A 19,576-nucleotide genomic window follows, 5' to 3' on the forward strand; every position below is an offset into this window, starting at 1 on the left:
TTTTTTGTTGAGGTTTTTTTGTTTGTTTTTAAGAGTAAAGCTACTCACTTTCTTTAACCTGCAGTCCAGAACTAAATTCATTGAAAATCATGTTTACACATGATGAAGCTCCAAGAATTTTGGATGAGAGGTATCATTTATGACATGTTATATCTGATTGAACAAGTGAATACTTCCATAGAATCAATAGAAACACTAAAGTCTAGTGTAATTTCATGATTGTTATTTATTCAAGTAAAATAATAAAAGGAAACCATGCTTACGAAGATCTCAAGTACTATGCTAAATTTACTTTTTCACTCTTAACTCTGTGAAGGTATTATGGATAGGGAAACTAAGTCATTTAGAGATTTAATAACTGGCCAGAAGTTACTCTATTTTAATCTCTTGCTCCCTTCTATTCACACACCCCCACCTCTCTCCCCCATAGCAAAATTTGTATAGATAATTACTTTTATAGAAGAACTTCTGTTTTGAGGGCTAAATTTTCTGGCTACATAAGTATAGATACTTTTATGGGAGCTATTCATTTAATGTTTATATTTAAAACCATAGGTTTAGCAGTACTTCAGACTGTTTCCAGTGTATGATTGAATGGTTAAATGACTGTTGTATAAGGCATTAGTTAAAGCTTCATTTGATCAGTCTGTTTTAGAAAATATAGCCCTTAATAAGGAAATATTACTATTATATATTAGGAATTAGACCTAAAGGATATGATCCTTGAAAACTGACAGTCCTGGTATATTAGTTTGTTAGGGATTCCATAACAAAGTACTACAAGTTGAGTAACTTAAACAAATAAACGGAAATTTATTTTTTTCCACAATTCTAGTGGTTAGAAGTCTGAGATCAAAATGTTGGCAGCATCAACTCCTTTTGAGGGCTGTGAGGGAAGGATCTGTTCTAGGCCTCTCTCCTTGGCTTATAGATGACCACCTTCTTTTTGTGTCTTCCATCTGTACATGTCGGTGTCCATATTTCTTCTGCTTGTAAGGATATCAGTCATACTAGATTAGGGCCCATCCTAATCACCTCATTTTAACTTAGTTACCTCTGTAAAGACCCTATTTCCAAATAAGATCACATTCTGAGGTGTTGGGGTTAGGACTGCAGCATATGAATTTGGGAAGGGTGAGGGGGATCTGGCGTCCATAACACCATCTTAAATGATACAGTGCAGCAGCTGGTTCTTTTTCAGCATTGCAGGTGGAAAGTGGAAATGTATTTGCTCTTTGCTTATTCCACTCCCAGCCTGAAAACAGAATCTGAAGCTTTTGGTAGGCTGCCAAAGGAAAGCATTATTTCCAGTTTGAGAAGCGTAATGAAAGTGTTTGGCTCCTGGCCCAGTTCACTGGACATGGACTGTCTCCTCTGAGGCTTAGGAGTAGAGAAGAGAACTATTCTCTGCAAGGAGAAGTTTAGAAAATTATTAGTGGACTACTGATAATTATTATAAACACCTGTGGAAATGGAAATAACTTTAGTAATATCTACTATTAAATACTTAGCCTAAATCAGAGGTTAAAAGACTTTATGTGAAGGGCCAGACAGATAACTGGTAACTACTTGATTCTACTCCTACAATGTGAGAGCTACATAGTTAAGTGAATAGGTGTAGCTGATATTGCAGTAAAACTTTATTTACAAAATAGGTGGGCTGTAATCGAAGACACCCTGATATAGATTATAAAGATGCTGCCTTATCTACTTAAAGTAGGGCAAGGTATTTCCTAAGTATGTAATAATTTATTCCCAGTACCTATTTCAAAGTAGGATTTAGAATGTTATAATGGGAAATGGATCACACAGCTCACTTATTAGCACAGCCCTTATTTTCCTGATAAATTAGTTTCAAAACTTAAGGAATTGGCAAATCTTGTTGATTGATTAGATTAAGGAGAGAACAGATGAGTTGAGACCTAGAGTTAAATGGGGTGTTCCTGATTTGAGTTCCTGACTCGTGACATCCACTTTGCAGAAACAGGAGCTCCCTATGTTGTTTCAGCATAAGGCCCATCCTCCCTCACCCTCTGCCCCCACTCCCCCATATACACACACAAGGTATAGGAGGGCAGAGATTATGATGAACAACATAAAGGTCTAGGCTGTGGGGAAGGACCCCAGGTCACACAGTGTGCTGTTACAGAGGCATTATTAGATCATAGGTCCTGCTTCTGGGCTCCTTCCATTAATGCCTGTCTCCTTATAAGTCAAGACTCCTCTTCAGCTGCATTGTTGTCTAGAGCCCAGAATAGACAGATTTAAGTAAACTGGATTGATTATTTATTTGAGAGAGAGAGAGAACTAGTGCTCGAGCAGGGATGAGGGAGAGAGGAAGAGAGTCTTAAGCAGATTCTGCACTGAGCATGGAGCCAGATGCAGCACTAAGTCTCACAACCCTGAGATCACAACCTGAGCTGAAACTAAGAGTCGGATGCTTAACAAACTGTACCACCAAGGCGCCCCAGATTTTTAATTTTTTAAAATTATTTTCTTGTTTATCTTCAAATAAGCTAGACATTGGCCTGATTCTGGAAATCTTACCTTAATTTTTTTCTTTCAGAAACTGTTAGAGTAAATTTTTATATGTATGAATTATTAAATGAAAGGACTGGGTGAGAGGAAGCTGGTTATCTGAATTTTTCTCTATAATCTAATGGTGGTATCAAATGCATACAGCCTGTTTGGGTTACCCTGCAATTGTTCTTTGCTTGCCTTTTTTTTTTTTTTTTTGCTTTTAGCATTTCAGAAATCTAATCACATCTACTCTGGAAGATGAATCTATTCAGATATTTGATGTGGCATATGTGCTGGCTGCTTATTTATCATCTTAAGGGAAAGCTCATGGATTTCTCCTACATGTGGATTTGTGGGGGAAAGAGAGCCTAGTCAAGAAAGCATTTGATACATGGTGGGGCATAACTATTTTGGATTTAATGAGATGTGCTCCTAGCCCTTGAGAGGTTTTCTGTAAATGTGGGTTTGCAGTAGTTATCAGTGATATCCCTAAATTGCTATCTCAATTGTCTTAAATTTCTTAGCAATGCTTCCTCTTACCCAAGAGTCTCCTAGTAACCTAACTTCAACAATTGGGATGGGGCTGCTATTTTATATTCTCTTCTGTTTTAATGACTAGGAGAGAGGAAAGAAATTAATATTTTCTTGGTGACTTAAGGTCATCCTTATAAGCCACAAATATTATACTCAGCTACGTACAGAGTATGGATGTTTCCGCCAGAACTGTTAACATTTCATTTTCTCTCTTCGAAGACTTTTATATTTTAAATCTGTATGATTTCCCCCCCCTTTTTTCATCTTCATTTTTTTAGTCTTTGTGCCTGGTTTTCAGCTGTTAGACTGGTAAACTTTACTCTGGAAATATCTTTTGCATCACTGGAATGACTTTGTAGCTTATGTTTATGAATATACAACTAATTTTGGAGCTGTGTATAACAAAAGTTTGGTTACCTTCAGAATTCCTATGAGTGAGCTCTAGGAGCCTGGACAACTGAAGTGCACTGTCTTGTTTGTTGCTCATACGCCATTTTTCTCTTTATACTCAGCTGCTACTTTTGTAATGTACATTGCTATGCCATATTTGTTTGTTAATATGTAAAGTGTTACTAATTAATAGATGTGGGCAGGGGAGATATTCTGTTGGTGTCCTTAGAAATAGTTCAACCAAAAAAAAAAAAAGAAAGAAAAGAAATAGTTCAACCATTTGTCATATACTTGACCTTTCATTTCAAAGGAATTCAAACATTTGATTAGTGTTATTAGAAGAAACACATGATTTAACAAAAGATAAGATGAGCATCTTCTGAAAAAGATTATGATCAGATATCTAGAATCCAGTGGTGTTGATCTTCCTGGAGATAAGTATCTTTAGAATCTAAAAAGAACAGGCCTAATTTTTTTTTTATCACATAGTCTGTTGTATTAGTACCAACTAGTAGTATTTTGTATACTCAGTAAACCATAAGTGGATTCTTTGTGGTAGGTCACTCATGGTTTTTTGGAAATTAACTTTAAATATGTCACTAAAATTTGTTATTAAAAGTGAAGAGAAAGACTAATTAATTAATTATCATAACTTAGAGTGAAGAATGAAACCAGCAAGGTCTATATTTGAGGCTGCCAAATGGCTATCAAAATTAGATTTCCTTTCTTTAACTGTGTGCCTGATAACCCATGGTTAAAAGAAAGAACAAAACTATCTTTACTTTCTACTTAGTTACTTTCCAGTTTTTTTCATTGCACGACCACTCCTTTTATTCCTCCTTAAATACCTACCTACCTACTCTTTCTTCTTTCTTTCTCTCTTTCTCTTTCTCTTTCCTTCCTTCCTTCCTTCCTTCCTTCCTTCCCCTCTTTTCTTTCTTTTCTTTTCTTTTCTTCTTTTCTTTTCTTTCTTTTTCTTTTCTTTCTTTTCTTTCTGAATAAGTGATATTTCAATTTTATTTTAAAAATTTGGAGTATATATATGTAAAGGTATGTGATAGTGAGGCTGCCTTTCTACTCCAGTCCCCTATCACCCAGCTTTCACTGTACCTTACCACCTACAGAAATGCAGTATCTTAGTGTTCTTCCAGGGATTTCTTTATGCATAGAAAGCAAATATAAATATAGATATTTATACTTAACCCTTCCATTTTCTGCATAAAATTAAAGAATATTACTCATCCAGTTCTCACTGCTTTTTTCACTTATTTCTCACATTTTTTTTTAAAGATTTTATTTATTTATTCATGAGAGACCCACAGAGAGGCAGAGACGCAGGCAGAGGGAGGAGCAGGCTCCATGCAGTGAGCCCCGCCTGGGACTCAATCCCAGGTCTCCAGGATCACGCACGCCCTGGACTGAAGACGGCACTGTAAACCGCTGAGCCACCGGGGCTGCCCATATTTCTGACATCTTTATGAGCACATAGAGGCTTTTTTTGTTTTGGTTTTGTGTTTTTGGGTTTTTTTTTGGGGGGGGGGTTGTTTGATTTTGTTGTTTTTGTGACAACCACATTCTATTTCCTTAGTTAACACCTGGAATCAGAGTTATATTGAACTTTCCCCATTTGCTGAAGACCTATTATCAGGCCTTATTCTTTTCTACTTCTGTCTATCCAGAGTACTTGTCTTTCAGGCTATAATGCCAGGATTTGCCCTTCTACTATGCACATAAGTAGAAAGTTGTAGAGAGAGGTACAAGTATTATGGAGAACCCTTGATGTTCTAAGCAGATAAATGGGCGAATGAAAGAGCCTAGCTTCTATATTGTCCCTTCACTGTCTCTAAGGTCTCCAACCTTCTGACCTATAAGCATTTCAAATATTTGCACTCTTTACATTCTACCTATTACCCAGAACAGATGCTTACTCAAATGTGGTTAGGCAGTCTATGTTTTAAAGCATCTTGGTCTCCCAAGAGCCTAGCAGATAGTTGTTCGCAGGTATAGTTGAATATATCACTCTCTCTAGCTATTTCTTTATTTTGCTGAGTCCCTTTGTTTTTCCCAAAGCCTAATTGAGCAATCATGAGAACTGTCATATTGATTCTTAATTCTTCAAGTGTCAAGTGTCCTCGTGTCCTCACTGTCATTGAATAGGAGTTCAGTTGCTCTCAGAATTCCAGCTACTTCATTTGTGAATGATTTTATATACCTGCATTTCATTTCATTTTTCTCTCATGTTTAGGACTTTTAAATCTACTTTTAACCTATCCGTGCTGTATGTTTATTATTTAACTTTTGTAATGAGGCATTAGGAGATCTCTATAAATGAAGAAACTTAAGGTCAGAGGGATCACACAACTAGCTAGGAACCCATACCTAGTAGTTATTAGAGGTATAACTTAGTCAGTGTACTTGATTATTCCCTGGAACCTCACACTCAAAACATGGAATGCAAACATTAGGACATCTGAATTCTAGCCTTGGTTCTACTATACTGGACTTAGAAGTTAAGCTATTCTCTGTACCTGTGTTTCATCATCTAGAAAATAAGGTTAAACTAGCTATCTAAGGCCCCTTTTTACTAGCTCTAGTTATGATCCTAGATATAAATCTAGTTGCTTATAGTGTAGAACCTGTCGCCTGTTTCTCTATACTTTTAAAAGCCGTGACTGTTTCTCTCTATTTCAATATATACTAATCCTACAATTTGGTTGCTGCTTCTCTTGGGAATTTAGGTACCAAATCAGTGGATTTTATGTAGGCAGTAGACACACACACACACACACACCCCAATTACATAGTATACTTTTTTTGGTCTTACTAAATGTATTTATATTCTGTTAAGGACAATTCTTGTCCATTGACTCAGTGATTTTTAAATAACTGTATACAGTTGGGTGTGTTTTTAAATTCTTTAAACCTTTATTTATTTTTTTAAAAGATTGTATTTATTTATTCATGAGACAGAGAGAGAGAGAGAGAGGCAGAGACACAGGCAGAGGGAGAAGCAGGCTCCATGCAGGGTGCCTGACGTGGAACTTGATCCCTGGTCTCCAGGACCATACCCTGGGCTGAAGGCGGCACTAAACCACTGAGCCACCGGGCTGCCCAAATTCTTTAAACCTTTAGATATAACCCAAAAAGACATGTGGTTTGTTCATTTCTTTTTTTCTCAATTTTTTTCCTAAGTCTATAGCCACTATCTGTTTTACACAATAACTTCATAGTACTAATGCATTTTAAATCCTCATTGGAGAAATATTTTTATATTCTGTTGCTTTATAACATGATACATTCATTAGTAAAGAAAAGTAATGAAGACTTTGTAATGGTGTGCATTTCACATAGGATTATTCTTATTTAAGTATTTGTTTTTTAAGACACATTCTTAAATGGGGTCTTATTTTTACTCTATGCTCTGTATAAAGGTGCTTTTCTAATCTATATATAAAATAATGTTTTTAATAAAAAGCTAATTATACCTTATTGGATAGTTTTACTTTGTAATGTAATGGTAATTTATTAGCAGGAAGTATAAAAAATAAAGTACTACTTTTTCAGTTGTTACTTATCCAATTTGGACTATATAATTAATATTTCAGGAGATTTATTTAAAATATTTTATGCAAATTATTTCAATTTATTTTTTTCTTCTTGTTGCAGGAGCTAGAGTTAATGCCAAAGACAGCAAATGGTTGACACCTTTACACAGAGCAGTTGCATCTTGTAGTGAGGTATGAAATTTCTCTTAGTAAATATACTGTATATGAAAACATTAAGTAGGTTTGCCTATGAGCCCATATTCAAATTCTGTTTGCAAAAGAAGGAAAAAGCAAATGAAAGTACCTAGACTGGTTATTTTACTTTAAAATTTGTACAAACCAAGTTAAGTGTTCCCATTTCTCTTTCGTGACTAAGTAAGGTCTCTTGGAGAGTCTGAAGTGCAGAGAATAGAAAACCTTCCTTGTCTATGTCCTACAAGACAGACTATTTTGTCTTATAAAATCCTCCTCAGTCTTTTCTCTCCTGGACATGCTGCAAAAGGTTCTGCTGACCATGATCAAGAAACAATGTCAGCAGTATGTAACAAATCATTGAAATACTATTTAGGTAAACACTGAAATGAGCTACAAAAATCTGATGTGATCTCACATTTTGCCAGTTCTAAATATACAACTTAAAAATGTTAGGTGTTTTATGGGGAAGAACAATTTCTTATTTCTAACCCTGTATACTATTTGTTCTTCAAGATAACTGACATTTTTGGAGAACATTCATTTTTATATTTGTCATATCTTCCAGGCCTCATGAGATCCTTGCAAGGATAGATACTTTGAGGGATTTGTAGTTAATGATTTGCCAGAAACCACTCAATTTTTGAGTAGTAGAGATGGAATCAAAACCTAGACCTTTTTTTTATTTTCTGTCATCTTACTCTTTTTGTAAAATATATTAAGTACATTTTTAAAAAGCATTGTGCCCAAAGAACTCTTCTATTCATTCTTCTTTGTATTCCTCATTATGAACTACATCTCAAACCCAGAACAAGTGAAGAGATGTAGGGGCAGAGTGGCTGGGAAGGATTTCAAACCCTGTGATGTGACAGAGGCAGTGTTAGCTGTAGCATCCTAGCTAGGAGAAGAGAGGAAACAGTGGGTAGTACACTGGAGCACACCTCCTACCTTGGATCTGAGTTTGTGGTGTGCTATAGCTGTTGAAATGTGGAGCTTGGATCTGGAGAAACTGGCTATGTGATTTGAGGCAGATCTGGGGATTATTATGAAAACTAAGACGTTAACCTAAATAGTTTGAAATTCCATGGTAATGTTAAGTTTGTGATTAGCCCCCTTGTAAAGAATTTCCGTAAACAGGGCAGTTAAGGAAGATAAACATTAGTATCTTTGGAACCTATTAACAAATTAGTCAGACCTATCCACTTTTTAGTATAACTCCTGGGATTATAATTTTTAAGACTGGTGGAGTTTTGCCAAATTAAGTCCTTTTTTTTTTCCCCCAAATTAAGTCCTAAGAAGGAACACTTTGCATATTTGTAAAGATTGCAAAACAGACCAAAAATTCTTAAAGAAAATAGTTAATGTTAGAGCAAGATTTCAGGTTCCTCCCAAAGACTTGACAGCTGAAAATTTTAAAACTGTGTACATAGCCTGAACTTGAGGGCAAGCTATAGGTTAGAAAGCCGTGATCTTAGTAAGTTTCTTAAGTCTGCTTTCCACCTAAAAATTACTGGGCTATGTAGTACTCTTTTGCAGGAAACATACTCAAGATTATCAGTTTTATGATGTTTTTTTTATCTTTCCTATAACATCCTGAGAGCAAAAGAAAGTTGTACTTCATTTCATGTAATAAAAAAATATAGTCACAGAGAGGAATGGAAAAGACAAAATTTTAGGCAGCTTTGGTTTATGCTTTTGAGATACCATGAGAGAATCAAACCCTATACAGGGTGATCATAGTGACTGTTCGTTCTCTCAATCCTCTAAGGCTCCACACCATTGGAGAGCATTGTGGAGAAATTAATTCACACAGAGGATGCCTTAGGGCTAATTCCCCTTACTATACCTAGATTGAGAAAGGCTGCTTCCAGTTACATGTCTTAAGCTCCTTCACTCTCACTCTGTGACATGGCTTCCACACATCTCATCATATCACCTGGCCAACTTGTTTCATCTCTACCAGTGATTTGTGAATTCCATTCTTCTAGTGGAGTGGACAATTCAGCTCTCTGTAAATGCCGAGTATTCTTCTGAATGAATTGATTTCTGAGTATTAGGGCTTTGTGTGTATATGTGTGTGTGTGTGTTTTGGTTTTCTTTCCTTGTTTTTTAAAGAAGCCATATTACGTGGCACATCTACATTTACTTTTTTAACTCAACTTTAGGAATTACATTTCAGTTCTGTCAAGACACTGAGCTTTATATTATTACATGAGATATTAACAGCCCTTCCAAGTATTAAGTTTATTTGCAAATGTGTTAGCCCTTCTTTTTCCTGTGCCTGACTTCAAATCAGTTGTAAGAATTACTAAAAAGGCAGAGCCACAGCTAGTGCTATATACTTTTCCAGATTGACCCTGAGTGTTTCATAATCTTACTAAAATCAGTGTCATAGGATATTAGCTGTTTTTTCAAAGTCAGGGCACACCTGCAACATTTCTTATTGGAAATAATGGAAAAATTGGGATTGCAGTTACTATGGTGATTATTTACTATTAGTAAAACTGTGTGTACCCTTTATTATCCCTATGTCATTCTTCAATGCGTATAATGTGCTAGTAATATGATCTAGAATTTTATTAGGTTATGATATCAGGCTCATTGATTTGTAATTTCCAGAAATTTGCCTGTTTAGGGACACCTGGGATAGCTCAGTCTGTTAGGTGTCTGACTCTTGCTTTTGGCTCAGGTCATGATCTCAGGGTAGTGAGGTAGAGCCATGGGTCAGGGTCTGCATTGGATGTGGAGGCTGCTTAAGATTCTGTTTCCCTCTCCACCCCTCTACTCCCCCACTCTCTCATGCTTTCTGTCAGAGAGAGAGAGAGGAAAGAAAGAAAAATTGATTAATTTACCTGTTTGATTTGGCTTATCTGTAGAAATATTTTTTTTGAATTTTCAAATATCACTGCTATTGTGATCTGACATACTGTTCTGAGTAGTAACTGATGGACATGTTAGTCAGCTTGGGTTGCCATAACAAAATAATATAGACTGGCTGGCTTAAAGAACAGAAATTTATTTTCTCATAGTCTGGAGGCTAGAAGGCCTAGATCAAGTCCTGGCAGCATCCATTTCTGATGAGGGCTCTCTCTTCTGGGGTTGCCAACTGCTACTTCTGTGTTTTCACGTGGTAAAGAGAAAGCAGTGTCTTTCTCTTCCTCTTCTTTAAAAGCTACCAGTCTTACCAGATTAGGTTGCCTCCCTTACATCTCATTTAACTTAAATTACCTTCTAAAGACTCTGTATCTCCAAATACAGGTACGCTGGGAGGTTGGGCTTCAAGATCAAAATGGCAGGAGAGCACAATTTGGTCCATAGCAGTGAACCCATGGTTCTCACTTTGGTCTTTGTTAATTCTAGGGTCTTAATAACTGTGTGTATAGCCTTTCTTAGGTGCCATCTTACCTTCCCTTACCTACCGTTAACTGGAATTATTTTTGCTTTTCAGTGAAACAAAAGAATAGTTTTGATTTTTCTTTTTCTTACTAATGGAACATAAGTATTCTCCAGATTTCTCATAAGATTTAATGTCTGCATTGTGAATTCCAGAATGGGAATGAATAAGGCAGGCCTAGCATCTATAGTATGCTATGTCTGCCTAATTTATCCAATTATAAATTCTTCATTTTGTTTTCAATTATTTTCTAGTTCGTCTATCAACATACCGGCTAACATTTCCCAGTGTAATGTTAGTTTTATCTCCCAAGTCATAATATATACTTCTTGAGTTGAAGAAGGCTGATGGTGTGTTTGTGCCACTTTCTCTCTGTATTCTTTTCTCCATATTCCTTTTTTTAATTGAAGTATAATTTACAGTAAATGCAAAAATGTTGTGTGTAGTCTTAAGTTTTAAAACATGTATCCACCCATGCAACTTTTTTCCCAATCAAGTTATGGAAGATTTGCATCATTCCAACAAGTTACGTCCTGTCCCTTTCCAGTCAGTCTTCCTTTTCCCCAGAGGCAACCACCATTCTGATTTCTTCCACTGTAGAATAATTTTTGCTTAATGGAATCGTACAGTGTGTACTCTTGCGTCTTGAATTCTTTTTTTCAACTCAATACTTTTGAGATTCTTCCATACTGTGTGCACCTAATTGTTCATTCCTTTCATTGCTGAGGAATATTTCATTGTATAGATATACAGTAGCTTGCACTTCTAGTTTTTGGCTTTTATGAATAAAAGACTGTGGACATTCTTGGATGGGTGGGTCTTTTTTAAATTTCTCCTGGGCAGATAAGTAGAGTGGAATTGTGGGGTCTAGAGTAAGCCTCCATATATTTATCTTTATTTGGTGCCTGACTTCCTTAGCAGATTGGTAGATTACTGGGCATCTCTCCAATATTTTGTCCTGTTAAATACTTACGCTACTTCCCATATTTCAGTTATCATTTTTATTTGAACTGCTTAAAAAACTATGTGTGAATCACAAATAATAGTATTTTGTTTAATCTTCCTTGCTACTTTACATATTGATAGTTGCTTCTTGCTTTGAACACTTCTTTTAAAAAAAAAAAAAAGATTTTATTTATTCATGAGAGAGAGAGAGAGAGAGAGAGAGAGAGAGGCAGAGACATAGGCAGAGGGAGAAACAGGCTCCATGCAGGGAGCTTGATGTGGGACTAGATCCTGGTACTCCAGGATCACATTCTGAGCCGAAGGCAGACGCTCAACTGCTGAGCCATCCCGGCATCCCTGCTTTGAACACTTTTCACGTGCTTTTTTTTTTTTTCTTTTTTAAAGAAAACCAAGGGTCACTGGGGCACCTGGGTGGTTGAGAGTCCCAACTCTTGGTTTTGGCTCAGGTCTTGATCTCAGGGTCCTGGGAGGAGCCCCACATTGGTCTCCCAGCTCAGCTGGGAGTCTACCAGAGGATTCTCTCTCTCCATCTCCCTTTGCCCTTCCCCCTGCACATGCTCTCTCTATCTCTTAAAATAAATAAATAAAAATATTTTTTTTAATAAAAAAGGAAAGAAAACCAAAGGTCAGTATTATTACTAGGCTTTAGTTCATTTATCTGCCAAAGATAGGATTATCACTGCAAGGAGAAATTTTTTGCCAGGTTTAGTTTTGATTATATTGCTTAATGTAGGTAGCATACTGGATTTCTTAGTATCTATCTAGCCATGAGTCCATTTCATAGATGTGTTGTGAAGATTTCCTTGTGCTTACAGGAAAACAAATCCCTTTGGATACTAGGCTTTTAAATTGCCTTGTTAATACCAACTTTCTCACCAGTTCACATGATAGTATCTATTTCTCTGTCTTTCTCTCTCTCTAATAAATTAGATGCTAATGACTTTTCCATTTGTAAAATAAAATGGATTCTAATTTGGGAAATAGTATGTTTTAAATTTTTATGTATTTAATTGCAAAGTACTTAAGCTATTCCTTAAAACTATTGAAAGTATAAATTAATGTTATCTAGAAAAACAAGAGAATAATGTTTTCTCTCTCTCTGTGTGTGTGTGTGTGTGTGTGTGTATGTGTATTTAAAGAGAGCGTGGTGGAGTGGGGTGGGAGTAGAGAGAGAGAGAGTCCTCAGCTCCCTGTGAGCTCAGAGCCTGACTCGAGACTCATCTGGATCTCACAACCCTGAAATCATGACTTGAGTCAAAATCAAGAGTGGGATGCTTAACCGACTGACCCACCCAGATGCCCCTTTAAAGAATGTTTTTAAAGAATATTTGTCACTATTTCTTGGACATTTTGATATTATGCCTTTCATTGGAGAACAAATAAAAGGGAATATTTTGTCTCAATATATCTTATAATGGCTCTGAGTAGTACTGCCTTTAGTTCAAAATATTTTGTTTTCTTGAGTAAATTCCCACTTGATTATAGCAAGTTCTACCAGACTTCTTATTTCCTCAGGGAATGTTAGTTTTTTAATATATACACAGTTTCTAAAACTGTTAACTTTGTCTTTTGTAACTTTTATCTTCATATCTTTCAGGAAGCAGTGCAGGTACTTTTGAAGCATTCTGCAGATGTTAACGCTCGAGACAAAAATTGGCAAACCCCTTTACACATAGCTGCTGCTAATAAAGCTGTAAAGTGTGCTGAAGCTTTGGTACCTCTCCTAAGTAATGTAAACGTGTCTGATAGAGCGGGGAGGACTGCATTACATCATGCAGCTTTTAGTGGACATGGTGAGGTAGGTGGTGTCCAATAAGACAATGATTCTCTCTCCCCTCATCCTGCCACTCCCCACCCCAATTATTAATGAATTTAACCCTTTTTAGCCATTCAGTCCATGGTAATAGCAAAACAAAACAAAAAAAAACCATCTTGTTTATTTTTGCCTGATTTTGCCGTTAGCAAACCCTCACATTTCTTTTCATGATATAAATTTCTCAAATTTAAAAGGTTACTTATCAGATATAGCCTGTGCACTTGAATTTCATGATCAACCTGGAAAGACAAAGAACACTGCCAACTATACACAACGTGAAAAGTATGTTCTGTTGTTGTAGAAAAAATAATCCAGAAAGATAGAGCAGTTTCATAGTGCTCCCAGAAAGATAGTAACAAAGGAAAGCAGAGTTTAGAAAAGATTTCTTACAGTTTATTATCAACATTTAGTCAAAAATTCTTTGGTAAGAGACCATCAAAAGAAAAAAATGTAAGAAAATTAATATTTAATTATACAACAAGCATTACCTAATGTTAGGTGGTTTCACAGCAAAGAGTTGGGTTAATGTGTACATAGAAGGTTTAGGAAAGAAGAAAACACAGAGTTATAAGAATTTTTGAGGACAGCTTGTCCATTCCTTCATTTTTGTTGCAGACACAGAAACTCAGAGATAAAGAGACATTCCCAGGATTGCATGGTTGAGAGCTAGTGGCTGCAGTGTTTTTACTGTTTCTCTGGGTTTTTTTGCAACATAAAGAATCCTTGCTTTCACTACAATTAAGGTCACAGATGTGTTCCTTTTTTGAAACATAGAATGCCCTTTCCTTTGGGGAAGCTATTGTAAATATGATTAGAACGAAATAGAAATACTGTTCTTGATGTATTATGAGGTAAGCAGACTGTGTAGTGACCTTCAGATCTAACCATATTATAGATAATACATTTGTGTTTGAATTAAATTTAAGACATTTCTGGGATAAGAATGCACTTTGCATTTTAAAAACACCTTAGGCTATTAAAAGAAATAAAAAAATAAATATTTTTAGACTTTCCAGATTTGTACTTCATTGTTCATAAAAAAGGACACAAAGTAGCATCTTTAAAAGATACTGATACCTGACTTCAAAAGCACGCGTTGTGAATCTTTTTTTTCATTATTTTGTCCTATTATTTATTAAATTATGTTAAAGGGTCTTCAAGGTTTAATCTAGCTCCTTCTTTTCTACAAATGCAGAAATTCAGTTCCAGAAAGATTGAGATGAGTTGTCATCATAAAAGATATACATGAAAAAAAAAAAAAGATATACATGAATAGTTCTACTTCTAAATTTTGATGAAGCTGTTTATTTTTATTACAGATGGTCAAACTACTCTTGTCTAGAGGTGCCAATATTAATGCTTTTGACAAGAAAGATAGACGGGCTATTCATTGGGCAGCATATATGGGTATGTATGTTTTAAATTTAATTTTCTGACCCGATAATATTCAGGAAAATTAGTACATTTTAGTTCTTGCATATGGTATAACATCTGTTTTTTAGGATAGTGGGAAGTTACACCATATCTAAATTTGCTGCCTAAGTGGAACCAGCCTGGTAATGGGAGAGGTTTTCCAGAACCAGGAGTGTGTTGGGTCTGCTTCTAAAGGCTATTTGAAAATAATTCTGTTTATCTTTAAAGGGAGAGACACCCTAGATACAAGTCTGGGAAACATAATTTAAGTTGTTTACTAAAAGCCCATTCTTTTATCCATCCTTGTTTTTTTTTGTTTTGTTTTGTTTTTTGGGTTTTTTTTTAAGATTTTATTTATTTATTCATGAGAGACACAGAAAGAGAGGCAGAGACACAGGCAGACGGAGAAGCAGCTCCATGCAGGGAGCCCAATGTGGGACTCGATCCTGGGATTGTGGGATCCGACCTCAGCCAAAGGCAGATGCTCAACCGCTGAGCCACCCAGGTGTCCTCCATTCTTGTTTTTATGGGAATATTAAGGTTGAAGTTACAAAGGTGCTTTAGAAAGCCTGTTATTTTGGGCCACCACTGGGTTGAGTTGAATAGGCATCATCGTGCTTGATTTCTTCAACAGTAATTTCACAGAAAGAAATTAAGGCTTAGAGTATAGGTTTCTCTGCTGTAACATGATACATACATTCTTGAAAAATCTTAAGATTTGTAAAATTGCACTTTAAAACTAACAGAGCTCGGGATCCCTGGGTGGCGCAGTGGTTTGGCGCTTGCCTTTGGCCCAGGGCGCGATCCTGGAGACCCGGGATCGAATCCCACATCAGGCTCCCGGTGCATGGAGCCTGCTTCTCCCTCTGCCTATGTCTCTGCCTCTCTCTCTCTCTCTCTGTGACTATCATAAATAAATAAAAAAAAAAAAAAAAAAAAAATTAAAAAAAAAAAAAAAAAACTAACAGAGCTCATGGGAAAACAGTCTTGGGGTATTCCACCCCAAGGTTTTAGTCCATCCAAAACCATGCAACTTTGTGACCAGACCACTAACAAAAACATTAATTGGTTCTGGAGGTAACTTGGAAAGCCAGAGAGCAGGCAGATCTTGAGCATACCTCAAGATATTTTTAAGAGCACGCAAAGAGCAGAGTAGAATATCGGCTTGTGGATGCTCTTCCTTGCTAAAGATTATAATTCTGCTTCTGCTATTTTGGCTCCTCTGGCTTAAGAAAAATCACATATGGACCGATCTCTTTTGATAATACTGCAGTCATTCCCTGATTTACCAATCATACTACCTGATTAGAAAGACATCTAGCTAGCTTTCTCATAGGCATAACTTATCCTGAGTACTCCCTGCTCTTGCTTGGTTTTATCTTTTCCTGTCTCTCACATAAAAATAAAAGATTAAAGGAAGATATGATGGAAAATTATTAATTTTTAAAACTATAAAATTATAAAATATGATAGTGGAAGAAAATAAATGAACTCAAACCAGTTACGTAGATAACTCCAAGGTCCAGGAAATTTTTTGCCTGTAATAGAAAAACCAAAAGCATTAGAATCCATATTGAATTACAGGTCTGACCTTTAGCATGAGTGTAAAGGAATATAAAAGTGAAAATTCCTGAAAGTTAATATCCTATTCAGATATCCTGTTTTGAAACCCAAAAGCTGAGCATTTTGAGCTTCTGGTGTTCTCACACCAAAGATTTGTGCCTCTAGTTATATCATAGGCAGTTTTCTTCTGTTACTTGGAGGTAAAACATCCAGAAGCAAGTCTCCTGTAGCATTCTCAAGTCCCCTCCTCTCAGTCTGTACATTTTTCATAGTTTAAGTCTTGGGGACTTTTCTGAATATTCTAGTGTAGCTTATCCTTCTAAACACTTTAGGAGCAGCGAGTCTGCATAATTTTAAACTGTACATCTAACATTAAACGGGTTAAACACAAACCAGAATGCATCAGGTCTTTTACATCCAAAGAATTAAGATTTAAGTAAGCAGCTGTTTTCATGAAGTTGAAGGCCAGAGGATTTTGTGGGTTATCTCTAATTGGACTCCCAGAATAGCTGTGTGTGTATATATCAGGAGGCCTCCTCCAATGGTTTTGTTTTTCTTGATGCACAGTGTTGCTTTTCAGGCCAGTTGTGGATTAAAAAAGATATTTTGTGTTTCTTGGACCTTAATTAAATTTTGAACATAGACACTGAGGATTTATGATTCTTTCCCTGTCTCATTCAGCACGCAAAAAGAGGAGTATTGACACATAGCTTCTAAAACTGTTCCACAGGCATTCAGGATTAAACAGAGCTAACTAAACATGTTTAAGTAGGGAGCAATTGACTAGTCAGAAGTCCAGTCATTGTCCCCTCTAGATTGTACTGAGAAAATCTGTCAATATTAGTGTAAGAGATAGTAAAATTTCATGTAGTCTTATACTTTATTTCTCACAAACTTCCTTATTTGCCCTTGTCTCCTATCCCTTAGTTGAAGTTCCCCTTACTTTTCTGGTAGGCATTACCATTTATCCTTATGCTGTTACTGAATTATCTGTTAGTGTTTCACAGCAATACCTCTATCCCCAAAGAGTTGATCATTTCCTCCTCCCTACCCCATGTTTGCTCTGACCATGAACCTCTATTAAGATCCCTTTTGCACATTTATCTTTTTTGTTGGTTTCAGTACTTTCAGCAATATTCAGCCAACTTCTACCTCAAAATCATCTTACCGTGTTGACTCTGACATAGAAGGTGCTGAATAAATATTACCTTGATTAGCAACTCATGTTACTTCTTTTTAAAGTAGAGCATAATTTTGAATAAATGTGAAATGGTATTTTTTTCTCTCCTTTCCTTTTTGTAAAAGCTTACAAATTGTGAACATAGCTCACTTTACTTTTTTTTACGCATTCATGAGGAAAAAATCTAGGGAATTTTCCAAGTAAAATTACATATACCATGCACATCTAATGGATGCCATTTTCTAAAACTACACCTAAATGAATTAAATGAAATCTAGTCCTTTTGGTAGCATCAGTCTATAAATTGACAAGAAAGACATATACTTGTTCTGCCAAGGGTCTGCCTACTAGAACAATATCATTTATTTCATTCTGGAACTCTCTTCCCTTTTTTCTTTTAAGTAAGTCACCCCAAACTGGCTGTGGAGAAGTACCTTTTTTCATTTTCAGTAGTCCAATAAAGGAATTTATCCATATTTGTGAAATGTGACTAAATAAATATTTGTCAATTTTAAGATTGTGAATTTGCCTACGCATAGCTGCTTTCCAAATAAAGTTTTATTGGTTTGGGGGCACCTGGGTGGCTTAGTCGGTGAAGTTTCTGCCTTTGGCTCGGGTCATGATACCAGGATTCTGGGATCCAGCCCCGTGTTGGGCTCCCTGCTCAGCAGTCTTCTTCTCCCTCTGCGCCTCCCTCCTTCTCTGTTCTCTCTTGCTCTCTCTCAAATAAATAAATAAAATCTTTAAAGAAACAAGTTTTATTGGTATTAAGAAAAATTCATACTTCCTAGAATCTACTAGTTTATACACACAATTAATATGATCTCTGTCATTTACTTAGAGTGATGTATTGGTTTTGAACAGTTTTCCAGTATATTTGTATTATGAGCCTTCTAGTCTTTTTTTTTTTTTTTTTTTGAGATTTTATTTATTTATTCATGAGAAAGAGAAAAAAGCAGAGACATAGGCAGAGAGAGAAGCAGGCTCCATGTAACAGGGAGCCTGACATGGGACTCGATCCTGGGACTCCGGGATCACGCCCTGAACCAAAGGCAGACACTCAACTGATGAGCCACCCAGGGGTCCCTGAGCCTTCTAGTCTTAAACATCAAGAAAGCTTTGTTTCTTTTGGCATATTAGTGAATAATACACATTGCCCAGTTGAAAAGCTATATTTATGTATGAGCCTCTTGGGTACTAATTTTGATTATATTATAATAAATGCAAGTAGTTATCCTTTATAGAGTCATAATCAGTAATGTATAGTGAGTGATCTTTTATACCAGTTAATAATCTTATCTGATAATTATGCTTGCCTGGGCACCTAGTATTTCATAGATATTCCTTTGATTTTTTCCTAAAAATATAGTAGATATTTCTTAATAAGATTGGGAGAAAAAATAACTGAAAGTATCCGTTTTAATTGGTAATTTACATATAAACGACAAAATCTGCTTGATTGAGCATCTTGTATCCTGCCTTAATTTTGTCAGGGAGTGAGTCCTGTGTTTGAAAGCCTCATTTTTTTAGTTACTAACTGTATTTTTTTAAGATTTTTTTTTTTTTTTTTTAATTTGCGAGAGGGAGAAGAATGACAGAGCATGAGCAGGGGCAAGGGGTACAGGAAAAAGCTGACTCTCTGCCAAGCAGGGGGTCCAATGTGGAACTCAGTACCAGGACTCTGAGATCATGACCTGAGCTGAAGGCAGACACTTAACCAACTGAGCCACCCAGGCACCCAGTTATTAATTTTATATACTTGTTCCCTATGAAGGGATATTAAAAAATGATGTCATGAGCAATTTATTTAATGTAACAATGTAATTTATTTATTGGGTACTTCTTTTGTATACAACACTGTTCTCAGCCCTGTGGAACATAAGAGCATACAATATTTGCCTTTGAAGATAATATATTTGGGAAGTTACTACATAAAAGTAATTAGGGGCATTAAATAATGATTCCAAGTTTAAAAACCCATCAGAAGGTATTATATACTTATTAGTATTTTACAAATATGTGGTGCTTTTGGCTTAGATGGTTTCTAGAAAAGAGAGATGACT

At 36.0% G+C, this 19,576-nt stretch overlaps 1 protein-coding gene across 14 annotated transcripts in view; it reads left to right on the top strand.

Moving 5' to 3' along the window:
- ANKRD28 (ankyrin repeat domain 28) overlaps nt 1-19,576 on the top strand; it is a 197,373-nt gene that overhangs the window by 123,771 nt on the left and 54,026 nt on the right. For 9 of the 14 annotated variants that reach the window (XM_041733790.1, XM_041733789.1, XM_041733791.1 and 6 more), the window contains 3 exons: nt 7,111-7,181; nt 13,139-13,339; nt 14,677-14,764. In XM_041733790.1, coding sequence (XP_041589724.1) covers nt 7,111-7,181; nt 13,139-13,339; nt 14,677-14,764 — 360 coding nt within the window. The remainder of the gene's footprint in view (nt 1-7,110; nt 7,182-13,138; nt 13,340-14,676; nt 14,765-19,576) is intronic. The other 5 variants (XM_041733799.1, XM_041733798.1, XM_041733797.1 and 2 more) reach the window with 1 other exon arrangement.

Source organism: Vulpes lagopus, chromosome 19 (genome assembly GCF_018345385.1).
Source record: "Vulpes lagopus strain Blue_001 chromosome 19, ASM1834538v1, whole genome shotgun sequence".
Taxonomy (NCBI): Eukaryota; Metazoa; Chordata; class Mammalia; order Carnivora; family Canidae; genus Vulpes; species Vulpes lagopus.